This window comes from Haliotis rubra, unplaced genomic scaffold (assembly GCF_003918875.1).
Source record: "Haliotis rubra isolate DU_JTF1 unplaced genomic scaffold, ASM391887v1 Scf885, whole genome shotgun sequence".
Taxonomy (NCBI): Eukaryota; Metazoa; Mollusca; class Gastropoda; order Lepetellida; family Haliotidae; genus Haliotis; species Haliotis rubra.
Window position 1 is genome coordinate 253,598 of NW_025767618.1, and position 22,944 is coordinate 276,541.

The following is a 22,944-nucleotide window of genomic DNA, read 5'->3' on the forward strand; positions in this document are numbered from 1 at the left end:
TGCTCAAAGCGCTAACGTATTACCCCGGATAACCCAAGCTGCCTGTGATGCGCTAGAAGGTTATAATCATATGATCTATGAAGTTGTGAAGTCCAAGAAACTCTCAACCAACGTGGCATACCTTCAACTGATTTGTGACCTGGGTATATGTGGCGCTATACGTGGTATATGGTGATTATAACACGAGCAAGTGTGTCATACGACTTATACGAAGTGTGACATTTTGTTTTCCCGAGCGAACAAAGGAAATAGATCACCAGCCTTGACCATCTCAACAAAAACTCTACTGAGTACAAAGGCCATTCAGGACTATTAACCAGTAATGACACCAGGTGTTCAACCGTCTAACACAGTAGTTTCCAGGGCAGGACAAATAGTGCGTTATTATGCAATATGACAGTCAGGGAATAATTTAATCTGACAATGACTTGTTATACGTTGACTGCAGCCACACTGGCACTGTGACAGATAATGTGAGCTTGTATGTAGTATTGATCCCAGAGATGTCCAGTACAATGTTTCCCACGTCCAAGCAGTTGGTGGAGCAGTTCTGGGGACGGTTTAAATATACTCCCCGATTCACGGACAGTCAGTCAGCTTGGCACCCTCTACCCATAGTGCGGTACAGCACACCGACTCAGGTTGGCATCCTCTACCCGTAGTGCCCCTCTACCCCTCCACCCGTAGTGATCCTCTACCCCTCTACCCGTAGTGCCGTACAGCACACCGACTCAGCTTGGCATCCTCTACCCGTAGTGCCCCTCTACCCCTCCACCCGTAGTGATCCTCTACCCCTCTACCCCTCTACCCGTAGTGCCGTACAGCACACCGACTCAACTTGGCATCCTCTACCCGTAGTGCCCCTCTACCCTCTACCCGTAGTGCTCCTCTACCCCTCTACCCGTAGTGCCGTACAGCACACCGACTCAGCTTGGCATCCTCTACCCGTAGTGCCCCTCTGCTCCCCCTCCACCCGTAGTGATCCTCTACCCCTCTACCCTCCCCTCTACCCGTAGTGCCGTACAGCACACCGACTCAACTTGGCATCCTCTACCCGTAGTGCCCCTCTACCCTCTACCCGTAGTGCTCCTCTACCCCTCTACCCGTAGTGCCGTACAGCACACCGACTCAGCTTGGCATCCTCTACCCGTAGTGCCCTCTACCCCTCCACCCGTAGTGATCCTCTACCCCTCTACCCGTAGTGCCGTACAGCACACCGACTCAACTTGGCATCCTCTACCCGTAGTGCCCCTCTACCCTCTACCCGTAGTGCTCCTCTACCCCTCTACCCGTAGTGCTGTACAGCACACCGACTCAGCTTGGCATCCTCTACCCGTAGTGCCCCTCTACCCCTCCACCCGTAGTGATCCTCTACCCCTCTACCCGTAGTGCCGTACAGCACACCGACTCAGCTTGGCATCCTCTACCCGTAGTGCCCCTCTACCCCCTCTACCCGTAGTGCTCCTCTACCCCTCTACCCGTAGTGCCGTACAGCACACCGACTCAACTTGGCATCCTCTACCCGTAGTGCCCCTCTACCCTCTACCCGTAGTGCCCCTCTACCCCTCCACCCGTAGTGCCGTACAGCACACCGACTCAGCTTGGCAACCTCTACCCGTAGTGCCCCTCTACCCCTCCACCCGTAGTGCCGTACAGCACACCGACTCAGCTACACCTCAGTCTCAGTTTCACCCCATTTACTCTGCCTGTGTACGTGTGTGTGCGTGTGTGCGTCTGTACATTTGCTCTTGTAATTGCGCATGTGTGGTTCCCTATATGAGCAAATGACTGTATGACATGTATATCTCCGCCACAGGCACACTCTCTCTTTCTACATACCATCTCTCTCCCTCCATCCATCCATCTGCGTAGCTATCCTTCTCTGTACGCGGCACTGTGAACTGATGATGCAAATGTGTGCAAATTGTATCCCTTGTTACTACCAAACATGGGGAGCGACGACCGACATATAGCTGCCCATTACTGACGTAGCGAAATATACTGAGAGAAACAAATATAGGAACACATGAAAATTTAAGCGTTCCTTTCATATTTTCCAGTTGTCATCACCAGCTTTGAATACCGCTGTGGGAGGAAATCTGAGAATAAATAAAGGAACACTGCCATGAAGTGGCGTTCCCTTATTTGTTTCCTCAGTATATGTTGCTGATACCATGACGGTGTCGTCACAGAAGCTGTCACTGAGCAAATTTTACATGTCGCACGTTCCAGATAAAACTCGGTTGCTTTTTTCTGTACATATATACTGGAACTTTACATATACTTTGGGTTAAAACCCATTATGTATTCATCCATCTATCCCTACAGCCGGCCCCTATTGTCCACCCATCTATAATCAATCCTCCGTCCATCCACACATCCATCGATCGCCTGTCAATCCATCCATCAATAGTCAATCCTCATCCATCCATCCGCCTTCCTTCCATCCATCCACCTACCCATCATCCATATACCTTCCTTGCTTCCACCAATTCATCCATCTTCCCCCATCCATCCATCCATCTTCCTTCCTTTCATCTGCCTTCCTTCCATCTATCCATCCATAATCAATCTTCCATCTATCCATCTGTCTTCCGTCCATGCAGCCATCCATCAACAATCTATTATCCACCCCCATCCATCCCCATGATCTAACCACTCATTATCCATCCAACATCATCAATTTATCCATTCATTCATCCATCTATATGTCCACCCATCATCAGTTCATCCATTCATCGATCCATCAATCCATTCATCGATCCATCAATCCATTCATCGATCCATCAATCCATTCACAGATCCATCAATCCATTCATCGACCCATCAATCCATTCATTGATTCATCATTCCATTCATCGATCCATCAATCCATTCATCGATCCATCAATCCATTCTTCGATCATCACTCCATTCATCGATCCATCAATCCATCCATCGATCCATCAATCCATTCACAGATCCATCAATCCATTTATCGACTCATCAATCCATTCATCGATTCATCATTCCATTCACCGATCCATCAATCCATTCATCGACCCATCAATCCCTTCATCGATCCATCCATTCATCGATCCATCACTCCATTCACAAATCCACCATTCCATTCATCAACCCATCACTCCATTTATCGATCCATCAATCCATTCATCGATCCATCAATCCATTCATCGACCTAATCAATTTATTCATCGATCCATCAATCCATTCATCGACCCATCAATCCATTCATATCGTTTAGACGTCCCAGTCCCAGCCTTCAAGTGCACACACCCGTCCTCACACCAACTCAGTGGTATTGTTCACATACCACCAGTACAGCTTCATTAGGTGTTAAGTGTCCGTGGTTACCATTCTTTGTCATAATTCTGTGGTAAATACTGAACTGTGTCTACAGCTGTGTCCCGATTCCAATGTATTCCGTGTTTAGAGAAGTGTAATCAGAGCGTTAACCAGAGTGGAGCGAAATAGCTGAGAGCAGCGGTAGGAAGTATATTCCGATACCGTTTGTAATTTAACAGTGAAAAAAACCCTGGTAAATGTTTAAATAAAGAAAACACCGTTTGAGAATGAACCGATGAAAATATAATGATTGAGCACCTGGCAACTGACAATTTGATTGTTAAAACCTTTGTGAAAGCTTAACATTATAGATAGGACAACAGTTGTGTCGTGGGATGTCGCTTCCAAATAGGCAGTCCATTTCTGTATTATAGCAACTCGCTCAGTCGATAGGTAGACAGGGCCGTGTCAGTCTCTGGTGCATTGTGGGTATGGTGGTCTGCAAACGCGAGTACTATCCTGCCGATGATGTTATGGAAATTGAACAAGTCTTTTCAGAACGGTACCTATACAGAGAAAAATGCATCTGTTTTAGTTAAGCAGTTTCATCCAAGTGGGCTCGACTATGACTAGGTTGGATGTTTATCGGTTCCAGTGATTGGATCACACTGATATAAGCTTAGAGGAACATGACTTTGGTGTCGGAGAGGTTAAATACCCATACCGGTGGTCTGTGTATTGAATAATGAGAGCGGCAGTCGACTGGAGTTGTCGTCTGCTTCAGTCGCAGCAGACGATTCAACAATGGCGTCTCCCAGAGCGTTATTAACTGCATCGACATCTGCCACCAAACGATATAATGACATAATGTATTGATGGAACTTATGCATGGGAGTTGATAGTGTTGGACGAGCAGACTCCAGACCTGAGTTGCCTGAACGGGAGAGAACCCCGACACTTAGTCAGACTGTAGTCCCGTACCATGACAACTGCTTCATTGAATTGTAGGGATGTGTGTGGAGGTCTTTAAATCTTTGAGCTGAGTAATTGCTGGATGATACAGGGATCAGGCGACGTCTGTTGGTTATTCTTCCATTGTTTAACCCACTAGCGACAAGTGTGTTGATTTTCTGTTAATGCCATGGATTTCGTCTTTTTCGCTGACTGTTAAAGTGAAAACAATTGAAACATTGATTGTCTGTTTGAAATGTCGTTAAGAGCAGAGTACGCGTATGCTAAATAGCAGACCACGGGAGCCATATTTCACTGTTCACGAGGACTGTGGAGGCATATCTCCAGAGGAAACTCTCTATGCATACATTGCTGGGACCACTGGTTATTTCTCATTCTGATTTCGTTGATGGAGATGCGTTGTGTGTCAGAGACTCATGTTTGAAATCTTGCTTTCGAGCTGAGGTACAAGAGCAAAACCGTTGACTTCCTTAAATGGCAACATACGCTCTCTTGTCTTTTCAGAGACGTCCATCTTTCCCCCAGGGAGGGCTCGACTGGCATTTACGAAGAAAAAGTAGCAGCAACAGATCCTCAAAGGTTACAGCAGCTACTCTCACCTTCGCCGATGATGATGATGACAACAACGACGCCAGTGTTAATGGGTGCACGTGCCCGGATGACAAGAAAACGTCGAGTTTGCTTACAACAGACGACAATGCAAACGACAAGAGTAGCAAGCAGCAGACGTGTACCAACGTCAATTGTAAGAACTATCGACAGCCTAAGCGACGTCAGCTTCGACGACGTTCACGAGCAACCGTCGTCATCAACGTCGGCGGACAACTTTTTGAAACGTACAGATCGACGCTTAGACGTCTTAAGAACTCGGTATTGTCCGACGACAACCAGATGAGGAAGTTTTACCGTGCAGACACGGGAGATTACTTTTTTGACAGAGACCCCATGGCGTTCGGGTCGGTGTTGAATTATCTGAGGACTGGGGAGCTGCATATCCCCTCCAATATGTGCGGCCCCTCCCTTCAGAATGAGCTGACGTTTTGGGGGATAGATGAACTGGACATTGAGCGATGCTGCTGGACACAATACAACACGTGGAAAACACAAAGCAGGTCGCTGGAGAAGCTGGAGTATGACCGGAAGTTGTCCACAACACAGGACTCCGTGGTTGACAAGGACAATGTGGGATGCTGGACCCGATACAGGTCCAGGTTGTGGACCTTCCTGCAGGATCCTACGTCATCAAGAGGAGCCAAGGTAAGCATCATTTATCAGCGCATGTTTTATGTTAACCTGTTTAAATTCTTACAGTTGTTTATTTCACGTTGTTTATCATTCCGCTGAAAGAGTTAAAAACAGAATAACATACCTAATTATTACATCGTTTTGATTGGGCAAAAGGATTGTTGGGGCTTGCGTGTGATTGGTCCGTTTATACGTAGTTGTAATCAGAACAACGTGACGACATTAGGTCTGGATTTAATATCCCACCAAACCAATACACTTGCCTGAAGCTGTTGGAATGTTTCAGAATGCAATGTTACGCAAGCATTATCAAGAAAAATGTTTCAGTGCAGTTCATTTTGCAATACCTTAATGATTCCGTCTAAAACAAATTGTGCTTGAAGATATGTTTACGAGAGCTCTGATTATGCCCATTAGGTTGCCCAATTAAACCTAAGTAAACTGTTTAACAATGTTGCGATGGCAATGTTAAGAGACATATAAAATGACCTCTGACAAAAATACTGGAAAGTATTATATCACAGTCTGGCTAAAACATAAGACAAACATTTTCTTCATAAATCTTATTTATGGACAAACCCGTGACGATGGAAAGAATATTCACCTAATAGCATGTTTATCCTCATATGCATATCCCAACATGAATAAAATATTTGGTCACGTTAAGTCAAAAATAAGCAACGTCTCATGAAATCGGAGGTTTTAACAACTTAATGTTAATCATACGACCTTCTCCACTCACTTCGAGAAGAAATATGAAATTTTCAGATCAGTTTAGTTTAGCCCTATATATTGCCTTTCAACGTGGGCATGGCTATATAATGTAAACTCTGCCTTGAATTCCAGAAAAGCTTGATCGGTTCCAAATTCTGTTTTACTCAGTAAAATCTACAGGTAACCTAGTTCTTTATTGAAAACCCAGTATCCTTTTCTGAATTACACCGTTATGAAATTAAATACGGAATCTTTGGTGCCAGTGACGACAGTGAGTGAAGTGTTTTCTGTATCAGTCCAAAATAGCTCAGCGGCTTCACGTTTAGTATGTAAAGAATATATACTGTGGTGGTGCGTGGTCCCGTTGGTCAGGAGAGTCCTTGGATGGGTGACCGTGTTTGGCAACTTGAGAGTTTAAGACTTTGGTGCTGCCCCACAACGAAGCACACATGACACATGCGGTCTCACTTTAGGCAAGTGGGTTTACTCATAAATCGCCTCTTTTCACCCAGCAGTGAATGGGTACCCGGTGGGATAACCTTCTAGCTTAAAGGCAGCTTAGGTGATAATGCGTTAGAGCTTTGAGCATGCACAAGTGCGTGGAAACAGGCGCTTTATGAATAGCCATTATTATTATACAGTTTCGTGTGTAATTGAAAGAACTGTCCGTCAAACTGATTATGTCCTTCACTCCCCTCGAGACAGTTTGTAAAAGGTTTTCCCTGGCTGGGTAATTTTGTGTAAAAATGAACTGAGGGCAGAAATGCAGCCCAAGGACATAAATTGTAAATTTGGGACATGAAAGGGCATTTATTGATGTTTGAATGCAATAGGATGTGTAAAATGTCAGGTATTGTGTATTTATGTACATGATTTTAAAATCATAATTAAATAAAACCATTTACAAACATTCTTTCACCTAAACCAAGCTCCAGTAGAGTTTACATTTCTGTTACAAGTTCGCTTTCAATAGAAAAAGAACATTCGACAAAATGATATGAAGGGTGTAGTTTCGTTAGTATATTAAATGCTGACCTTTCGGAACTACACTAATGTGCTGATCAACATACACACCAACACTTCATGAATCATCAGGTCACACGGAATTTATACAACAGTGACTATGTCGAATTGTAATTCAAGCCTCTGTCAGTGAACCATAGCATCACATTTCATCTGATGTTATATGTTAAGTGTTTAATGTGTAGTTTATGGATATTTTATTCACAACACCTTGGGTGGTGTTTAAGCTTCATTGGAGTTGTCCCTATGGTATTTCAAAAACATAATAGAGAACAGATGCTTTTCTATTGCTATGGTAATGAATGACATACACGTTCAGATGAAAGGATAATACAGATGAATGAATGGTATAGCGGTTCATTCCCTAGTAAATGGGGCCTGTTCTCCCTTGCCTCCAAGTGGCGGTGGGGTAGTCTAGTGGTTCAAGCGTTAGCCCATCACGCCCAAGACCCGGGCTCGATTCCCAACATGGGTACAACGTGTATCCCATTTCTGGTGTGCCCACTCGTGATATTGCTCGAATATTGCTAGAGGCGGCGTAAAACCATACTCACTCACTCTTGCCTCGGTGGCCCCTTTGGCACGCCAGAAACCTACATATATGATCGCTTGACTCTAGTATCGACCCGTTTCTGGGTTTGTCCTCATCATACCCGTGCTCGTCATATTGGTCATCGTCTATGATCGGCATCACTCAAACATTCAGCTGACACGCCGTGCTATAACTGGAAGACGGGCAGCGTAAAACCTCTCATTATAACTAACATCTGGTTATGCCGCTCATTGCACACCGTTACATATATCTTTAATGTGACGTTTACACGAGATACGGCTCTTCCATTGGACCAGAGGCCGGTCACATGACCGCGAATCTGACGTTCATAAGTGTATGAACATTACATTTTGACGTTCACACGTTTTGCACGAGACTAGTTAAATGACTACTTCTCCATTCCTGGGGACACCCCTGGGAATTCTCCAGCATAATCAGTACAGAAGGATTGTTTCTGATCGTTTAGACCCTATAATTTTGAATGTAACGTCGCCAGCTCAGACGTCAATACACAGTGTGGCCTTCACTCTATGAATATGCATATTCCAGTGAATGTGCTCAACGTGGAAGTCAGTTCTAAAATGAAGAATCATATCTTGTCGTTCATAATAATTGGACCAAAATCTTTATCACACACTATAGGTATTTCCACTAACGTTTTAAATATTTCCGAAATACTCTGATATCTTTAGAAACCTGTAGAGGGCGAGTGGGGCCATTTTGACCTACTAAGACTGAAACGATGGACATAAACTGAACTCTAAATCAATAGCATCACATTTGATCAACAACCTCCTAACCGCGACCATAAAATAGAGCGTGCTTTTGTTTCCTTGGACATGCTTCATTCTCAAGCAAATTCCAAGTGCCAATTATGGTCATCTTGAAGCACCGCTCCGTCAGGGGCATATCATAACGCTGACTACTGCTGAAAGCTATCATCTTACACACCAACTATTGCACACTAACCCGTTGAACAGTTTCAGTCAAATTCAAACGTTATGCGCTTGCCAGGTTCAACTTAACTGCCTACTATGTACGTCATGTCTTGTTTCAAGAGGGCGCTGGCACAGCCTAAGGGTGTGTATGTTTAGAAGATAACCGACTGCTTATGTGATATTTAGGAGATAACCCTGTTGTGTGCGTGTGCGTGTGTACGTGCTGACTGATCTAGCACCTATAAAAAGGCAAATGCGAAAACACCCATGTAATATCATAATGGTATTAAATATGTTACTAATACAAGCCTACATAACCAACTAGTATACCGCAGTTCAATGACCTACCGTATGTGCAATGACTTTGTTTAGTCATTTCTGATGTCAATTTCAGAACCAATCATTTGAGACAGCTATTAAGGTACGTCCTTACCACCCACTGCCACATAGTTTGTACGTGCCGTACTAACGAATTTGACTTTGGCTTGTTGAATGATAATTGCCTGTTCCATGTGTGAACTCGGTATTCATACTAAACCTGTGTGGTTTAATGTTACGACTGTACATTCCTCTCCTCATTAAGCGACTGCAAGTCTACAGCTCACACCCCACACCATGCACCTGCTGTCGTCATATCACACGTTTCTGTGCTGCTGACGTCGTCGTTCCTCCATCACCAGTCAATGTATGCGGCCGGTTGTGGTGTAGTCGCCATTTCAAACCCCGAGTCATGCCAGCCTGGTTCTTGGGCAAACAGTGGTGGTTGAGCAGCCTTGTCGTTGACCGCGTTCGATTTCCAACATGGGTACAGTGTGTGAAGCCCATTTCTGGTGTCCTCCGCCGTGATATTGCTGGAATATTGCTAAAAGCGACGTAAATCCCAACTCACTCACTCACTCTTGTGCAAACAGGGGCGGTAGGGTAGACTCGTGGTTAAAGCGTTCGCTCCTCAAGCCAAAGACCCGGGTTCGATTCCCAGCATGTGTGGAGCTCATTTCGGGTGTCCCCCGAAGTGATATTGCTGGAATTTTGATAAGCAGAGTAAAATCCTACTGACCATACAGACCCGAGGCGACTGTCGGTTACGTTGTCCGTCATTTGGGGCAGACTCGCCAATGGTAACTTCTGGACATGGTCTGAAGCATCTTCAAGAACGAACAGCTGAACACTGGGGACCTGACTTGACTCCAGTCTAGATAAACGAGTAAGCGTTCAGCTTGCTATGGGGACCATCAGTGGAACCCGTTTAACTGGGAACCAACCATGTCAGTCTCATTGACATCTCCATTGACTACTGATCGCTATTGCATTCGTGGGCTCGGGGCCAATCAAATAACTGTTTTCATTTCGTCTTCATTTTCTATGCACCCCAGCTCGTAGATTTAGAGAAGGAAAACCCATGTACCAGTTCAGACTAATACCGGTTTTATAGTGTTGGCTCAGTGAGTTACCATACTGCAGCCTGAGCATGGGGATTTGGTTGGTTGGTTTGTTGTTTAACGCCGCACTCAGCAATATTCCAGCTATATGGCGGCGGTCTGTAAATAATCGAGTCTGGACCAGACAATCCAGTGACCAACAGCATGAGAATCAATCTACCCAACTGGGATACGATGACATGTGTCAACCAAGTCAGCAAGCCTGACCATCCGATCCCGTTAGTCGCCTTTTACACGCATGAGTTACTGAAGACCAATTTTAACCCGGATCTTCACGGGTTTCAGCGTGGTGAACCCACTTTACACTTCCTGATGCCGATAGTGATGAATCCTTGGCAGAGGATTTCAATGAATTTTTCACTGAGAAGGTAACTACTATTAGAAAAGCCTTCGTTCCAAGTGATCAGAATATATCGGGAGAGCGGATATCTACTGGATGCAGAATGTGCAAATTTCAACCCTTAAGTGAAAACCAGGTTCTGAGTATAATAACAGACTCCAAGAAAACTACTTGCGAGTTGGACCCAGTCCCGACAAATGTGCTACTGGGGCTCATGGATGTCCTCCTCCCTGTCATTACCAGGATCATAAACATTAGTCTTGCTAGTGGTGAGGTGCCAAATGCTTTTAAACAGGCAGCAGTGAAACCTCTGATTAAAAAAATCTAACCTGAACAAAAATACTTTGAAACATTATCGACCAGTTTCCAATTTGTCCTTCCTGTCGAAAATCCTCGAAAAAGCTGTGAATGCACAGCTTTTGGATTTCCTGGAGCAGAACAATCTTATGGCAAAGTTTCAGTCAGCCTATCGAAAAGCCCACAGCACGGAAACTGCCCTCCGCAGAGTACTGGATGATCTTCAGCAAGCAGTGGATAACGGCAAAGTTGCAGTATTAGTTCTGCTAGATCTCTCAGCAGCGTTTGATACTGTTGATCACCAGAAACTGCTACAGCGGCTATCAGATGAGTATGGCATTGGAGAGACCGTTTTGTCCTGGTTTCGGTCCTATGTGACTGACCGAAAACAGTCAGTAGTCATCAAGACGTCTCATTCCTCCACTGTCACAGTTGACTTCGGAGTACCGCAGGGCTCTGTGCTGGGACCGTTACTCTTCACCCTGTATACCAGGCAGCTGGAGCAGGTTATCAGCAATCACCAGGTACTGCATCATCTATATGCTGACGACGCCCAGATGGTTGACAGCTTTCTCCCAGCCAGTGACACATCACCATTGACCAATCTTGAGGACTGCTGCTCTTCAGTAAAGTCATGGATGAATGACAATATGCTTAAACTAAATGAGGACAAGACAGAGGCTATGCTTGTAGGCCCTAAAGCCCGTGTGTCAAAGGTGAATATCAGCCATCTCACTATTGGGGAAACAGAGATTTATTTCTCAACTTCTGTAAAAGATCTAGGAGTATATTTACAGTCAGACCTTTCAATGGAAAGACAAGTATCGGAGATCTGCAAGTCATGTTATCATCATATCCGGACCATCGGAAAAATACGACATCTACTGACTGAATGTTCTACAGCTGCCCTTGTTCGTTCCCTCATTCTTTCCAGAATAGACTATTGTAATAGCTTGCTTTTGAACATCTCACAAGAGCTCTTAAACCGTCTGCAACGCACAGAAAATATTGCAGCACGGATTGTGAGCAAAGCACCAAAGTTCTCAAGCATGACCCCTATTCTAAAACAGTTACACTGGTTGCCCATAAGAGCTAGAGTGAACTTTAAAGTTTTAACCCTTGTCTACCAGTGCATACTAGGCACTGCTCCAGCCTATCTCAAAGAACTGTTCAAACCATATCTTCCATGCAGACAGCTTCGCTCCAGTGACAAAAACTTACTTCACATTCCAAAATGGAAGTTGAAATCCTATGGTTTTCGTTCCTTTCAAGTGGCGGCCGCGATGAACTGGAATGAGCTACCAGCTCACCTTAGAACAAGCCCAACAGTCACATGTTTCAAATCAAACCTAAAGACATACCTTTTCTCTATGTTTTAAAATGACTCCTAAATTCTATCTTGTCTGCGCTATGAGCATGCTGTCGGTGTGGATTTAGCGCAATATAAATGGACTAATTATTTATTATTTATACAGCACTCCGAGCTCATCGGTCCTCTTTCATTCCCGTTTGCCGAGTGCTAACCAGGGTAACACCAAGTACCGTCTTTGAAAGTCTTTAGGCATGTCGGGACCAAAGGTCCGAACCACCTAACTTCCTCTCTCCGGCAAGACGCTCTATTCACTGAATCATGAAGAAGTCTCTTTCCCATTATTATTTCGCTGAATAATTTAACTTTTCAAGGAATAATTGACTATCAAATAAGCAAAGCTACCTTATGAACTTTTAAATGTACATTTGAGTATCTCAATAACGAGTTAAACTATCAAACTAACAAAATAGCTACTAATAAATCAAAATTACGTTAAAAAACACTGGGTTTAGGGTTTTGTGTTAGTGAAAATACCTAAAAATGATAAATAACCAAATAAGTTGTACCTGAAATACTCAACAAAGAATAAATCTACTCAGAGAAATGGTTTAAATACTCAATGAATAATTCAACTGCCTGTCAGCATACAACTTGACGGCAGTCACGACGTAGCCCCAGTTTCAGTGGGTTGGGTTTTACGCATATTTTAACGTTATCTCAGCATACTTACTGCAGGAACCCCACATATGGGCTTTATATCATTGCCTTGTGGAGAATCAAGCCCGGGTTTCCCCTTGCCGGGCAAACTCCTTCACCAATAGGCCACCTAACTCCTGGATGCTACCATAATAAAAAAAAAGCCCGGGCTTACTCATGATTGTTGCTAAAAGGGTTGGACAAGCCCTCAATACTGTCTAATTATGAAGTTGTGTAACCTATCGGGCTTACACGAACAAAATGGCGTGCTACGCGCCTGGGGTGTTGTCATCGGTACCCGTGAACATCCGGGTTAGAATGGGTCTTCAGCAACTCATACTTGTCGTAAGAGGCGACTAACGGTATCGGGTGGTCAGGATCGCTAACTTGGTTGACATATTTTTCATCGTATGCGAAGATCGATGCTCATTATATTTATGACTGGATTATCTGGATCATACTCGAATGTTTACAGACCGCCACCATACAGCTGGAACATTGCTGAGTGCGGCGTTAAACAACAAACTAATGAACATTGTCATCAGCAGATACAAAACTTGACATAAACTCTCATGCAACCCCAGTCGAGGACCGTGATATTGCTGTAATATTGTTAAATGTGGCGTAAAACCGTCTAGTATAGTGACAATTAGTTTTTTGTGTCTGCTGGTGTGATTGTATGCTTGAAAGACGATCATAAATGACATTTTCTGCACTCGTCCAACAATTATACATAGAGATGTACGTAATCTTTCTGGTATAATTGCTACACACAGCTACCAGAACAGAAACCTGAAAGCTGTCCTACTTCTCGTCACCATATAGCCATATAAAGGTAGTTTGTAGTTTTGTAAAGGCATCTGGCAAAATTAACCGTAATTTTACATCATATTTTTTTCGAAATACATATTTTTCGTTGGCCTTTTTACAACACGTCCCAGACAACTTAATGCCGTACGTTTAATGGACAAGACAATTATCCCGATTGAAAGCTGCGAGCTACATAATACCAACCTGACGACTGATTCGCGTATATCTAGCAGATCACGAACCCTAGCTGTTTCCATAAGATAATCGATAAATATCTGGCTCTGCTAAATGGATAGGATGCCGCTTTGTGATGAAAATTTAGGGAATCAAATGCACCAAGAAAAGGGGATCATGTTATCGCGTGGGTTTAGGTGGGGAAACGCTTTTCAGAGTTATTTCCCTTTGCAGTCAGAATCGGATGATCTGGGGTTCGAATCTCAGATTTTCTTGATTTTCACCGTTGGTCTGTTACGATAACTCAGTTCTCGCAACTGATTTATTACAATTAAGGCTTCCCCAAACCACACACCACCCCAAATCCATCCCCCGCATTACAATAACATCTCATTTCACTGAGCTGTTCAGAGCGGCGTAAAACCCACCTCACTCACTCATTTGCTTTCTTTTCCCGAGTGCATTCCAGCTTTGGAGTAACCCAAGCAGCGTATGCATGTGCCAAGTGACTAAAAGAATTTTAAGCTTGACTTTGTCGATAGCGCATCAACCTACCCCTGCACCATTGTTCATAATATCAATCATTGGTTTGACTGATTCAGACTGTTACAGACCACTTAATTCAGTCAGCAAGATTACTGCTATGTTTAACACGAAACAAACACACGCTTTCTTACACATCAGAAAAACATAGCGCTGGTCAGCAACTGACCTCAAAAACATTTCCCCAGTAATTGTATTTTAAATGTAAATTACTTTGAAATATACACCGCGTTTCAAGCCCGATCTATGCATTATGCATACCTCTAGACCAGTACGTATATCTAGACAATGATTACATCTCACCGGGGCTGTGCACAGTGTCTAGTTCATGTTGAAGGGGATTCTCCCCACTTGAGGGTTGATGTTAATTAAATCGTCCAGTTGAAGAGAAGACCTATATCCCCTCTTGACTTGTATTAGTTCCCAAACTGTATTAACATCAAGATAAAGTCATGTTTTGTTTTAAACCAGGATTGATCTTTTGAAATTAAAAACACGAAAACATTTTATCGATAATTATCTCAAAGCTGAAAAATAGATATATTTATATTTTTGCCTTCTTATTTAATGCTAAAACAGAGAAGAGTACAAATCATCGCTTTAGTTTTGACCTATTTTCTGATATGACGTAAAGCACTTTTTGACAAATAGAATACAAGCTTCAAAGTTATATTGATTAGGGATTAGAAGGAACGAAGGAACGAGCACATCAGTGAACGAAGACGACCCTGTCAATATAGCACGACGTATCAGTTTGATGCGCTGAAACATATTAGAACATGGCTAGATTTAACAAGCTGGATTTAGACCCAATTATTCACCATCAGACAATATATTTACCCTTCCAGCTTTGTGTTCAATATATTTAAACAAACCGAAAGGTCGTTTTTACTGTGCCTTTATAGATTTTAAAAAGGCATCTGACTATGTTGATAGAAAGAAAATGATGTATTTATTAATTACTAAAGGATTAACTGGTAAATTGTCAAATGTTCTACGGAGTATGTATTTATCAGTTAAGGCATGTATCAGGACAGATAAAGGAATCACTGAATGTTTCAAAACTTCATCTGGTGTAAGACAGGGCTGCGTGCCCAGTCCAGTTCTATTCATATTTTTCATAAATGAAATTGTAACCGAAATGTATAATGGATATGTCTATGGAGTTTTTGTTTAACAAGATATTATTGCTCTAATGCCATTACTATTTGCAGATGATATTGCTTTATTATCATTTTCAGTAAGTGGACTCCAGAAACAGTTAAATGTTCTTCAGTTATATTGTGAGAAATGGGGCCTTGAAGTAAACATGAAAAAGACAAATGTTATTGTTTTGAGAAAAGGTGGTTTTCTTAAAATATATTTTAGAAATGGACGTACTGTAATAAGGAAGTAAGCATTGTGTCACACTACAAATATTTAGGATTGATTGTATCCTCCAGATTATCATGGTCAGCAACCTGCAAGCATCTAAAGCCTTGATCCCCGTACATAAGGTTTATATCTTTCCCAGTTGTTTCTAAATAATTTGACAGAAAAATGGCTCCAATGCTTCTATATGGTTCCGAAATATGGGGAGTTAAATATAATGATTCCATCGAAAAAATACACGCTTTATATTTTAATCATTTCTTAGGTGTTGGTAAATATGCCTCTAACAAAGCTATTTTAGGAGAAACTGGTCTCACCGGTCTCTTTGTTTCATCACAGTTAAGGGCTGTCAAATATTGGATAAAGCTACTTCGTATGAATTCAGATAGGTTTACCGTTCAATATTATAACATGTTAAAAAGATTGGATGATAATGGGAAAGATTCTTGGGTGTCTGATATAAGAAATATTCTTTTTATGTCTGGTTTTTCCCTTGCTTGGATATCTCAGTGAGTGAGTGAGTTAATATTTAACGTCACATCGGCAATATCTCAGCCATATCGTGACGAGAACATATTTGACATTGAAATAGAATATATGTATATGATAAAAACCTGTCTACAAAGGACAGTAAAAGAACTAGAATAACACAATTACAACTAAAACTAGTGTGGAAAGTTAAAACTAATAGTACCATTTAGACAATACAATATAAAAACTGGCTATAGATCGCCAACAACTGAAGGTAGATCACCAAATTAGGGACCATGGCGACTTACATTACTTTTGCTACCTGCATGGTTGGATATCGCAAGATGTTGGAAATGATAAGTTATTTACTTTTATCCTTAAGCAAAGATTAAATGACATATTTTCACAAAAGTGGCACTGCCAAATATCATCCTCAAGATTTCTGTGTCACTATGCAAATATAAAATCATTACTTGTTCCTGAAAAATATGTATCCGAAATACAGGATAGAACTTTAAGAAGAGCCTTCTGTAAATAACGAATATCACTACACAATTGTAATGTTAAAAATCTTAGGAAGAAAAATGTACATGATAAAAATAATAGTTTATGTCATTTTTGTAATGAAGGCTATGTCGAGGATGAGTTTCATGTTCTTCCCATTCGTAAACATTACCAGTTTCTTAGAAGCAGATACCTCCCTATGATCTCAACTGTGTACAAAGATGAACAACAAATGGAAAACCTGTTAAACTCAAGGAATATAAATATAATAATATCTGTTTCAATATTCCTAAAAGAGATTTTTGAAATTAGACGGTAATATATGTATGTATATTTATATTTCCACGTGAAAGTGCAATGTGAAAAAATAACACAACTGTACTATAGGTCATATGGCCTGAAATACTGAATAAACTTCTGTCTGTCTGTCTGTCTGATGTGCTGAAAGCCCGAACGAACGAATGAATGATATATCAACATTTTAAAGGTCCATGCCCATCTGATTGTTACATTTTCAAACTCTGTAAGAAAGTGTTCCTTCATCACAGCGTTGCCGCATTTCTAAACCGACTCACTTCCTGTTCTGTACTCGTGCTCTCATCTAATTTCTTCTCTTCTTTGAGCCTACGAAATGCTACGACATCGGGGTATGTACCTTTAAATGAATGCTTCTCCTTCATTGCTTCCTAGCCTAGTGCTTCATTCAGTGATGCTTCATTTCATCAGTATCAATGCTTCATTTCACCAGTATCAATGCTTCGTTTCACCTCCATCAGTTCTTCATTTCAACATCATCAGTTCCTTGTTGTGTTTAGTTCCGTGTGGAGAGAGCGATGCGTGTTGTAATCCAGACTTCATTGATTCAACTGTGGGTTGACATTTACAAGCATAAATCACCAGATATGTTAATAGGACTATTTATACAGGAATCATACCATGTGGTTTGTTCATCCTTCAACTTTCACGTAAATGTTTGAATGTATGCTACTCAACAAATGTTAAGGATCATCCGATTCCCTGATGTATTTGTAGTTAATCTATCGTGCAATTACATGACCTGTAGTATATATTTATGACTTCAGCATTTTAAAGATTGTGAGTTTGTGTGATATAGTTCCTCGTAAAGGGGTACTGACCCAGAGCAATTCCCCGGGACTGGGTGTTGCTTTTGTTATTGTTTTTTCCCCGAGACTACCCGGATCATATCACAGAATTCTTGACTGGGTTGCCATCTCTGCAGCGCAATTGGTAGTATATATATATATATATATATAGTATTATGATATGTATGTCCTGACATGAATCAACAAAGATGAAATCATTTTTACTCATTAATATTTACATCTTCATTATTATGATAACAAATGAAACCATTTTGAAGTCCATCTGCCAGTAATAAAATATGTTTAAACTGAAAAAACGAAGTCAATGTACGTCTTTATATTTTGGTCTTATAATCCTACTCAATATATTATTATATTTTAAGCATTTCGGAACTTCATAAAATGTACACGATCTGTTTTTCGTGAATTCATAACTTAACTGTAATATCTAGACATTTTATAGATTTCCTACGTAAATCATATTTCACACACACGCCCTAAGTGCGACCTTGTGTATGTTGTCTGTCTCATCGACGTTCACGGTGAAAAAAACATGAAGTGGAATGATTCTGTTGTATTCTACAACAAATGAATAAAAACAAAATTCAAACATTAAAATTAAAACCGACTAAAGTTCGAGCAATAATATCAGGCCATTACCTTGTTTGAGGAATGTATCCTTCAATATCCACATGAAGGAACGATATGCCATTCATCTGCAGCTGCCAAAGAAACCTGTTTCATTGTCTTTTAACAATCTAATATTTTTTTACAGGGACGATTTCTTATGGATAGACGACTTTTTTACTGCCATCGATGCAACGTTGCGGTGTAGATGCAAACACTGGCGCATCGAATATACAATAAAGAAGTTGTCTGTCCATAAAAAAATAGTTCCTGTTTATGATACCAGCTTCCAAATGCCACTCAAATAAGTAATAATAACAACTGGTGACGTGATTGTTTCTCAGGACATGCCATACCATTATCCACTTCAACCGCAAAAACCAACTCGGACACCGCTTTGTCTGTCTCCCAGTCCCTGAACCCTAATATTTCCCTTCCGCCCAGCCCTTTCTACAACGCTTAAGTCCTAAATGAAGCAAGTCTAGATTTATCCCGTCTCGTCGGGGCTCCTTTTCAGTTTTAAAGGAATTATTTGTTTCTATCAAAATTATAAACATTCAGATATTTAGCGTGAGTCTCGCTTTACTTTAATGTCCGAACTTAATAGATGCGTATAAATCTGTAGGATAAATTTGATAAATGTTGTTCAGAAAATACATTTACTCGTGAATTACTGAACAATTTTAAACTGGGGGAAATATCGTTAAATATATGCCACATGTTACTGCGTGTCGAGATTGGCTGAAGACAGAGAGATGGGTAAACGACATTGCAAAAACTTATCATGAAACCGTAATGAAGGTGGAAAGTCTGTTCAGTACTGAAGATATGTCGTCACTGCAACTCCATAAAACGCCTGACGATGTTGTAATGGCCCAAGCAATCCCCCATAGCAAGATTCTTGGGCTTTAAAAGGCTTGAAATGACTTTGCAGCACTTTACATTAAATGTAATGAGATGGAACACGCCATGGGGCGACAATGTGTGGGCGGTGCTGGCACCATGCCAAACTTCAACACTGTCAGCTGATTAGGTGTAATGACTACGTTCAGCAGTTAATGGATAAGTTAAAAAAGTTGATGTTTGATAGAAAAAAGGATTTCCTTTAGTTCCGAAACAAAACCACCAGCACCCCATCGCATTAAATAAATAAATAAAAAAAAATTTTAAAAAATGAATGAATGAATGAATGAATGAAATGGGCTTCACACATTGTACAGGGTCTTCAGCGTAACGAACGGGCGCTTTAACCATTAGACTACCCCAACGCCACCATAGTGTAAAGAAGCAGCATTAATGATAAAGTATGAAAACCGATGTCATTTCGAAAGTGGTCAAATGTAAGATGTTTGGTATTACACCTGCCATTGTGTGTTCATAGCTTCCGGTCGTGTGAGGTGTGATAAGTTACACTTGTCAGAGGTACACAAAGTATATGATCTAAACTACCAGTCGTCACTCTTTCGATTTTAGTGGAAGCCGCGCTGGCTGAGTGGGTTAGACGGCTGTCTTTGTGTGGTGATGATTACGTGCCATTCTCTGAGGGTGTGGGTTCGAATCCCTCATTGGACTCAGCCCCCCCCCAAGTACTAGAATTTGTACTTTACTGAGAAAATGTAATCCCAAGTATGACATGAGTTGTCAGGATGAAGTGTAAAGCAGTATAGACACATAGAAAATATCTCGGTTGACCTTTTCCTAAAAGTTCTTTCCCGAAAGATGTTGATAACGTCTTCTTCATAAGTTCCTAGTCTTTTAGATAAGCTCTTCGTCTTTGTTGACAACTTGCTAGTCTCCTTGATAACATGCAATTCTTTCTTGATAGCTTGATAATCTTTCAGATAAGCTGGTAGTTCTTGATAACTTGCTAGTGTGCTTGATAACTTGCTATTATTTAGTTAAGCCGACAACATTCTTGTTAATTTGCTAGCCTTCTTGATAACTTGCTCGTCTTCTTGATAACTTGCTATTATTTAGTTAAGCCGACAGCATTCTTGTTAATTTGTTAGTCTTCTTGATAACTTGCTAGTCTTCTTTTTAATTTGCTATTCTTTTAGATAAGTCTTCTTGATAATTTATTTTCTTTCAGATAAACTGCTATTCCTCTTGATAATTTGCTTGTCTTTTAGATAAGCTGCTAGTCTTCTTGATAACGTGCTAGTTTTAGTTTTTATTTATTGCTAATCTTGTCAATAAATGGCTAGCCTTGGTGTTTTTATATACGAACTAAGGTTACCGCAATAGTTTGAGTGTCACTATCTATCAGAGATCAAACTGTTACGGAAGTGTTTGATAGCATTGCTTAATCCATCAAAGTTATTCCGTCGAGATTCCCAGATGAAACACAGACATGTCAGAAAATTAAGAGTCAATATAAGCAATCGCTTTAGCGATGCAATAACGGTTGGTGAAGACGTGAGTATGTCCCGTCGGGTTGATGTTGCTTCCAAAGAACGGCAAGACAGGTTCCTATGGCAACTGACCGTCTAATATCACAGATGATTCAACAGGAGCGGCAATATTGAAGATAATTGCAAATAATCCGTTCAAGGGGAACCAGTCGTATAGTTATATAACAGTACACTGACATTTTCGAACCCCCAATCTCTGAAGTTATTGACAGTTATCCAAAGTGAATATTGCGTTACGCCGCGTCAGTAATTGTGGGACTATTTGCGGCAAATGCATATCCAGAATCTATTGTTAGCAAAGGCGTCAGCGGTGATGGTCCGTTTGTCAGAGTGAGTGTGTAAATGCTGTTTCAAGAAGCATCATAAATATTACAGCTTTTCGCTGCTACCTATACCAAAATTGTGACTTACATTACTCCGGGATTCCCTCCCACATCAAACTGACACGTCTGGTATAACTGAAATACTGTTGAAAGCGGCATTAATCTGAACTCACTCACTCACTCACTCCATACGTCAGAGACTTCCAGGAACCATCATAGCCGAGGTCGGTTACCTTGGAGACGAAACGTTTTCTCTGCGTAGTATAGGATTAGATTCAGTGAGGCAGCTGTAGGTAGATACTATATGGCTATACATATCGGCGAATCTGATGAACGGAAATATGGAACAATGTTCAGATATTACGAGGTTATGAAGGCTGGTTGGATAGTCTTGTGGGTAAAGAGTTTGATTTCTGTTATGTAAGGGCTTGGTGGGGCAGCCTAGTGGTTAAAGCGTTCCCTCGTCACACTGAAGACCCGGGTTCGATTCCACACATGGGTACAATGTAGGAAGCCCATTTCTGGTGTCAGCTACAAAAAAAGCGGCGTAAAACTAAGCTCACTCACCCTTAGGTAAGTGACAGTTCAAACTCAGTAGACACTGATTACGCTGACCGAGGAAATAATTTCTGTGAGTTTCGAGGAAAATATCAAACATGGACAAGCACCAAATAAAATGACTGGGAGAAGTAATAGAAGCAGCAGCAGTAGCAGTAGTAGCAGTAGCAGTAGTAGTAGTAGTAGTAGTAGTAGTAGCAGTAGTGGTAGTTGCAGTAGTTGCAGGAGCAGTCGTAGCAGCAGCAGTAGTAGTAGTAGTTGCAGCAGCAGCAGTAGTAGCAGTAGTAGTAGTAGTAGTTGCAGCAGTAGCAGCAGCAGTAGTAGCAGCAGTTGTAGCAGCAGCTGCAGTAGTAGTAGCAGCAGTAGTAGTAGTAGCAGCAGTAGTCGTAGCAGCAGTAGCAGTAGCAGCAGCAGTAGTAGTTGCAGCAGTTGCAGTAGCAGTAGTAGCAGTAGTAGTAGTAGTAGTAGTAGTAGCAGCAGTAGCAGTAGTAGTAGTAGTGGTAGTAGTAGTAGTAGTAGCAGCAGTAAGTAGTAGTAGTAGTAGTAGCAGCAGGAGAAGTGGTAGTATTAGCAACAGTAGTAGAGACTGAACAAGAAGTTGTAGATACTGGATGTACCTAGAGACAACACAGACAATGTTGACAGGGTTGTCTTACCTTCTTTGGCTGTTCCTCAATCATCAGTCGTGATTCTAGACGTTGTGTCAGTAGAGATTTCAGGCCTTAAGAGGCTCCGGGTTAGACCGGGGGATCAGACGGGGGGATTGGATTGATTTGCGCGTCTTCGTCAACTGTCGGTGTGGAACGTTGCAATTTAGACATGACTGATAAAGTGATCCAGCCTCCATCATAACAGGCCGCCGTGATATTGTTGCTGACTGATGACAGAGGCCGGTAGATAATGTGGATCCTAGACCTGACCCACCAGGGTTAGACAGGCCACTTATTCGTTAGTCCGGGACGAGGGAAAGTCTGGTTGGTTTTTCCCAAAATGCGATGGGGTAGCCAAGTGGTTCAAGCGTTCGCTCGTCACGCCGAAGACCCCGGTTCGATTCCCCACATGGATACAAACTGTGAAGCCCATTTCTGGTGTCCCCCGCCGTGATTTTGTGAAAGGCGACGTAAAACTAAACCTCACTCACTCAATTATCTGTCTGCAAGGAGCAATGTAGTAGATATTATATTTTGATATATAGCACGTTTTCAATCGTTTCAAAATTGAAGTATTCATCATTA

At 41.7% G+C, this 22,944-nt stretch overlaps 1 protein-coding gene across 2 annotated transcripts in view; it reads left to right on the forward strand.

The window, feature by feature from the left end:
- LOC124263481 (potassium voltage-gated channel protein Shaw-like) overlaps positions 1-22,944 on the forward strand; it is an 84,226-nt gene that overhangs the window by 57,873 nt on the left and 3,409 nt on the right. For both annotated transcript variants that reach the window (XM_046698132.1, XM_046698131.1), the window contains exon 2: positions 4,762-5,514. In XM_046698132.1, coding sequence (XP_046554088.1) covers positions 4,762-5,514 — 753 coding nt within the window. The remainder of the gene's footprint in view (positions 1-4,761; positions 5,515-22,944) is intronic.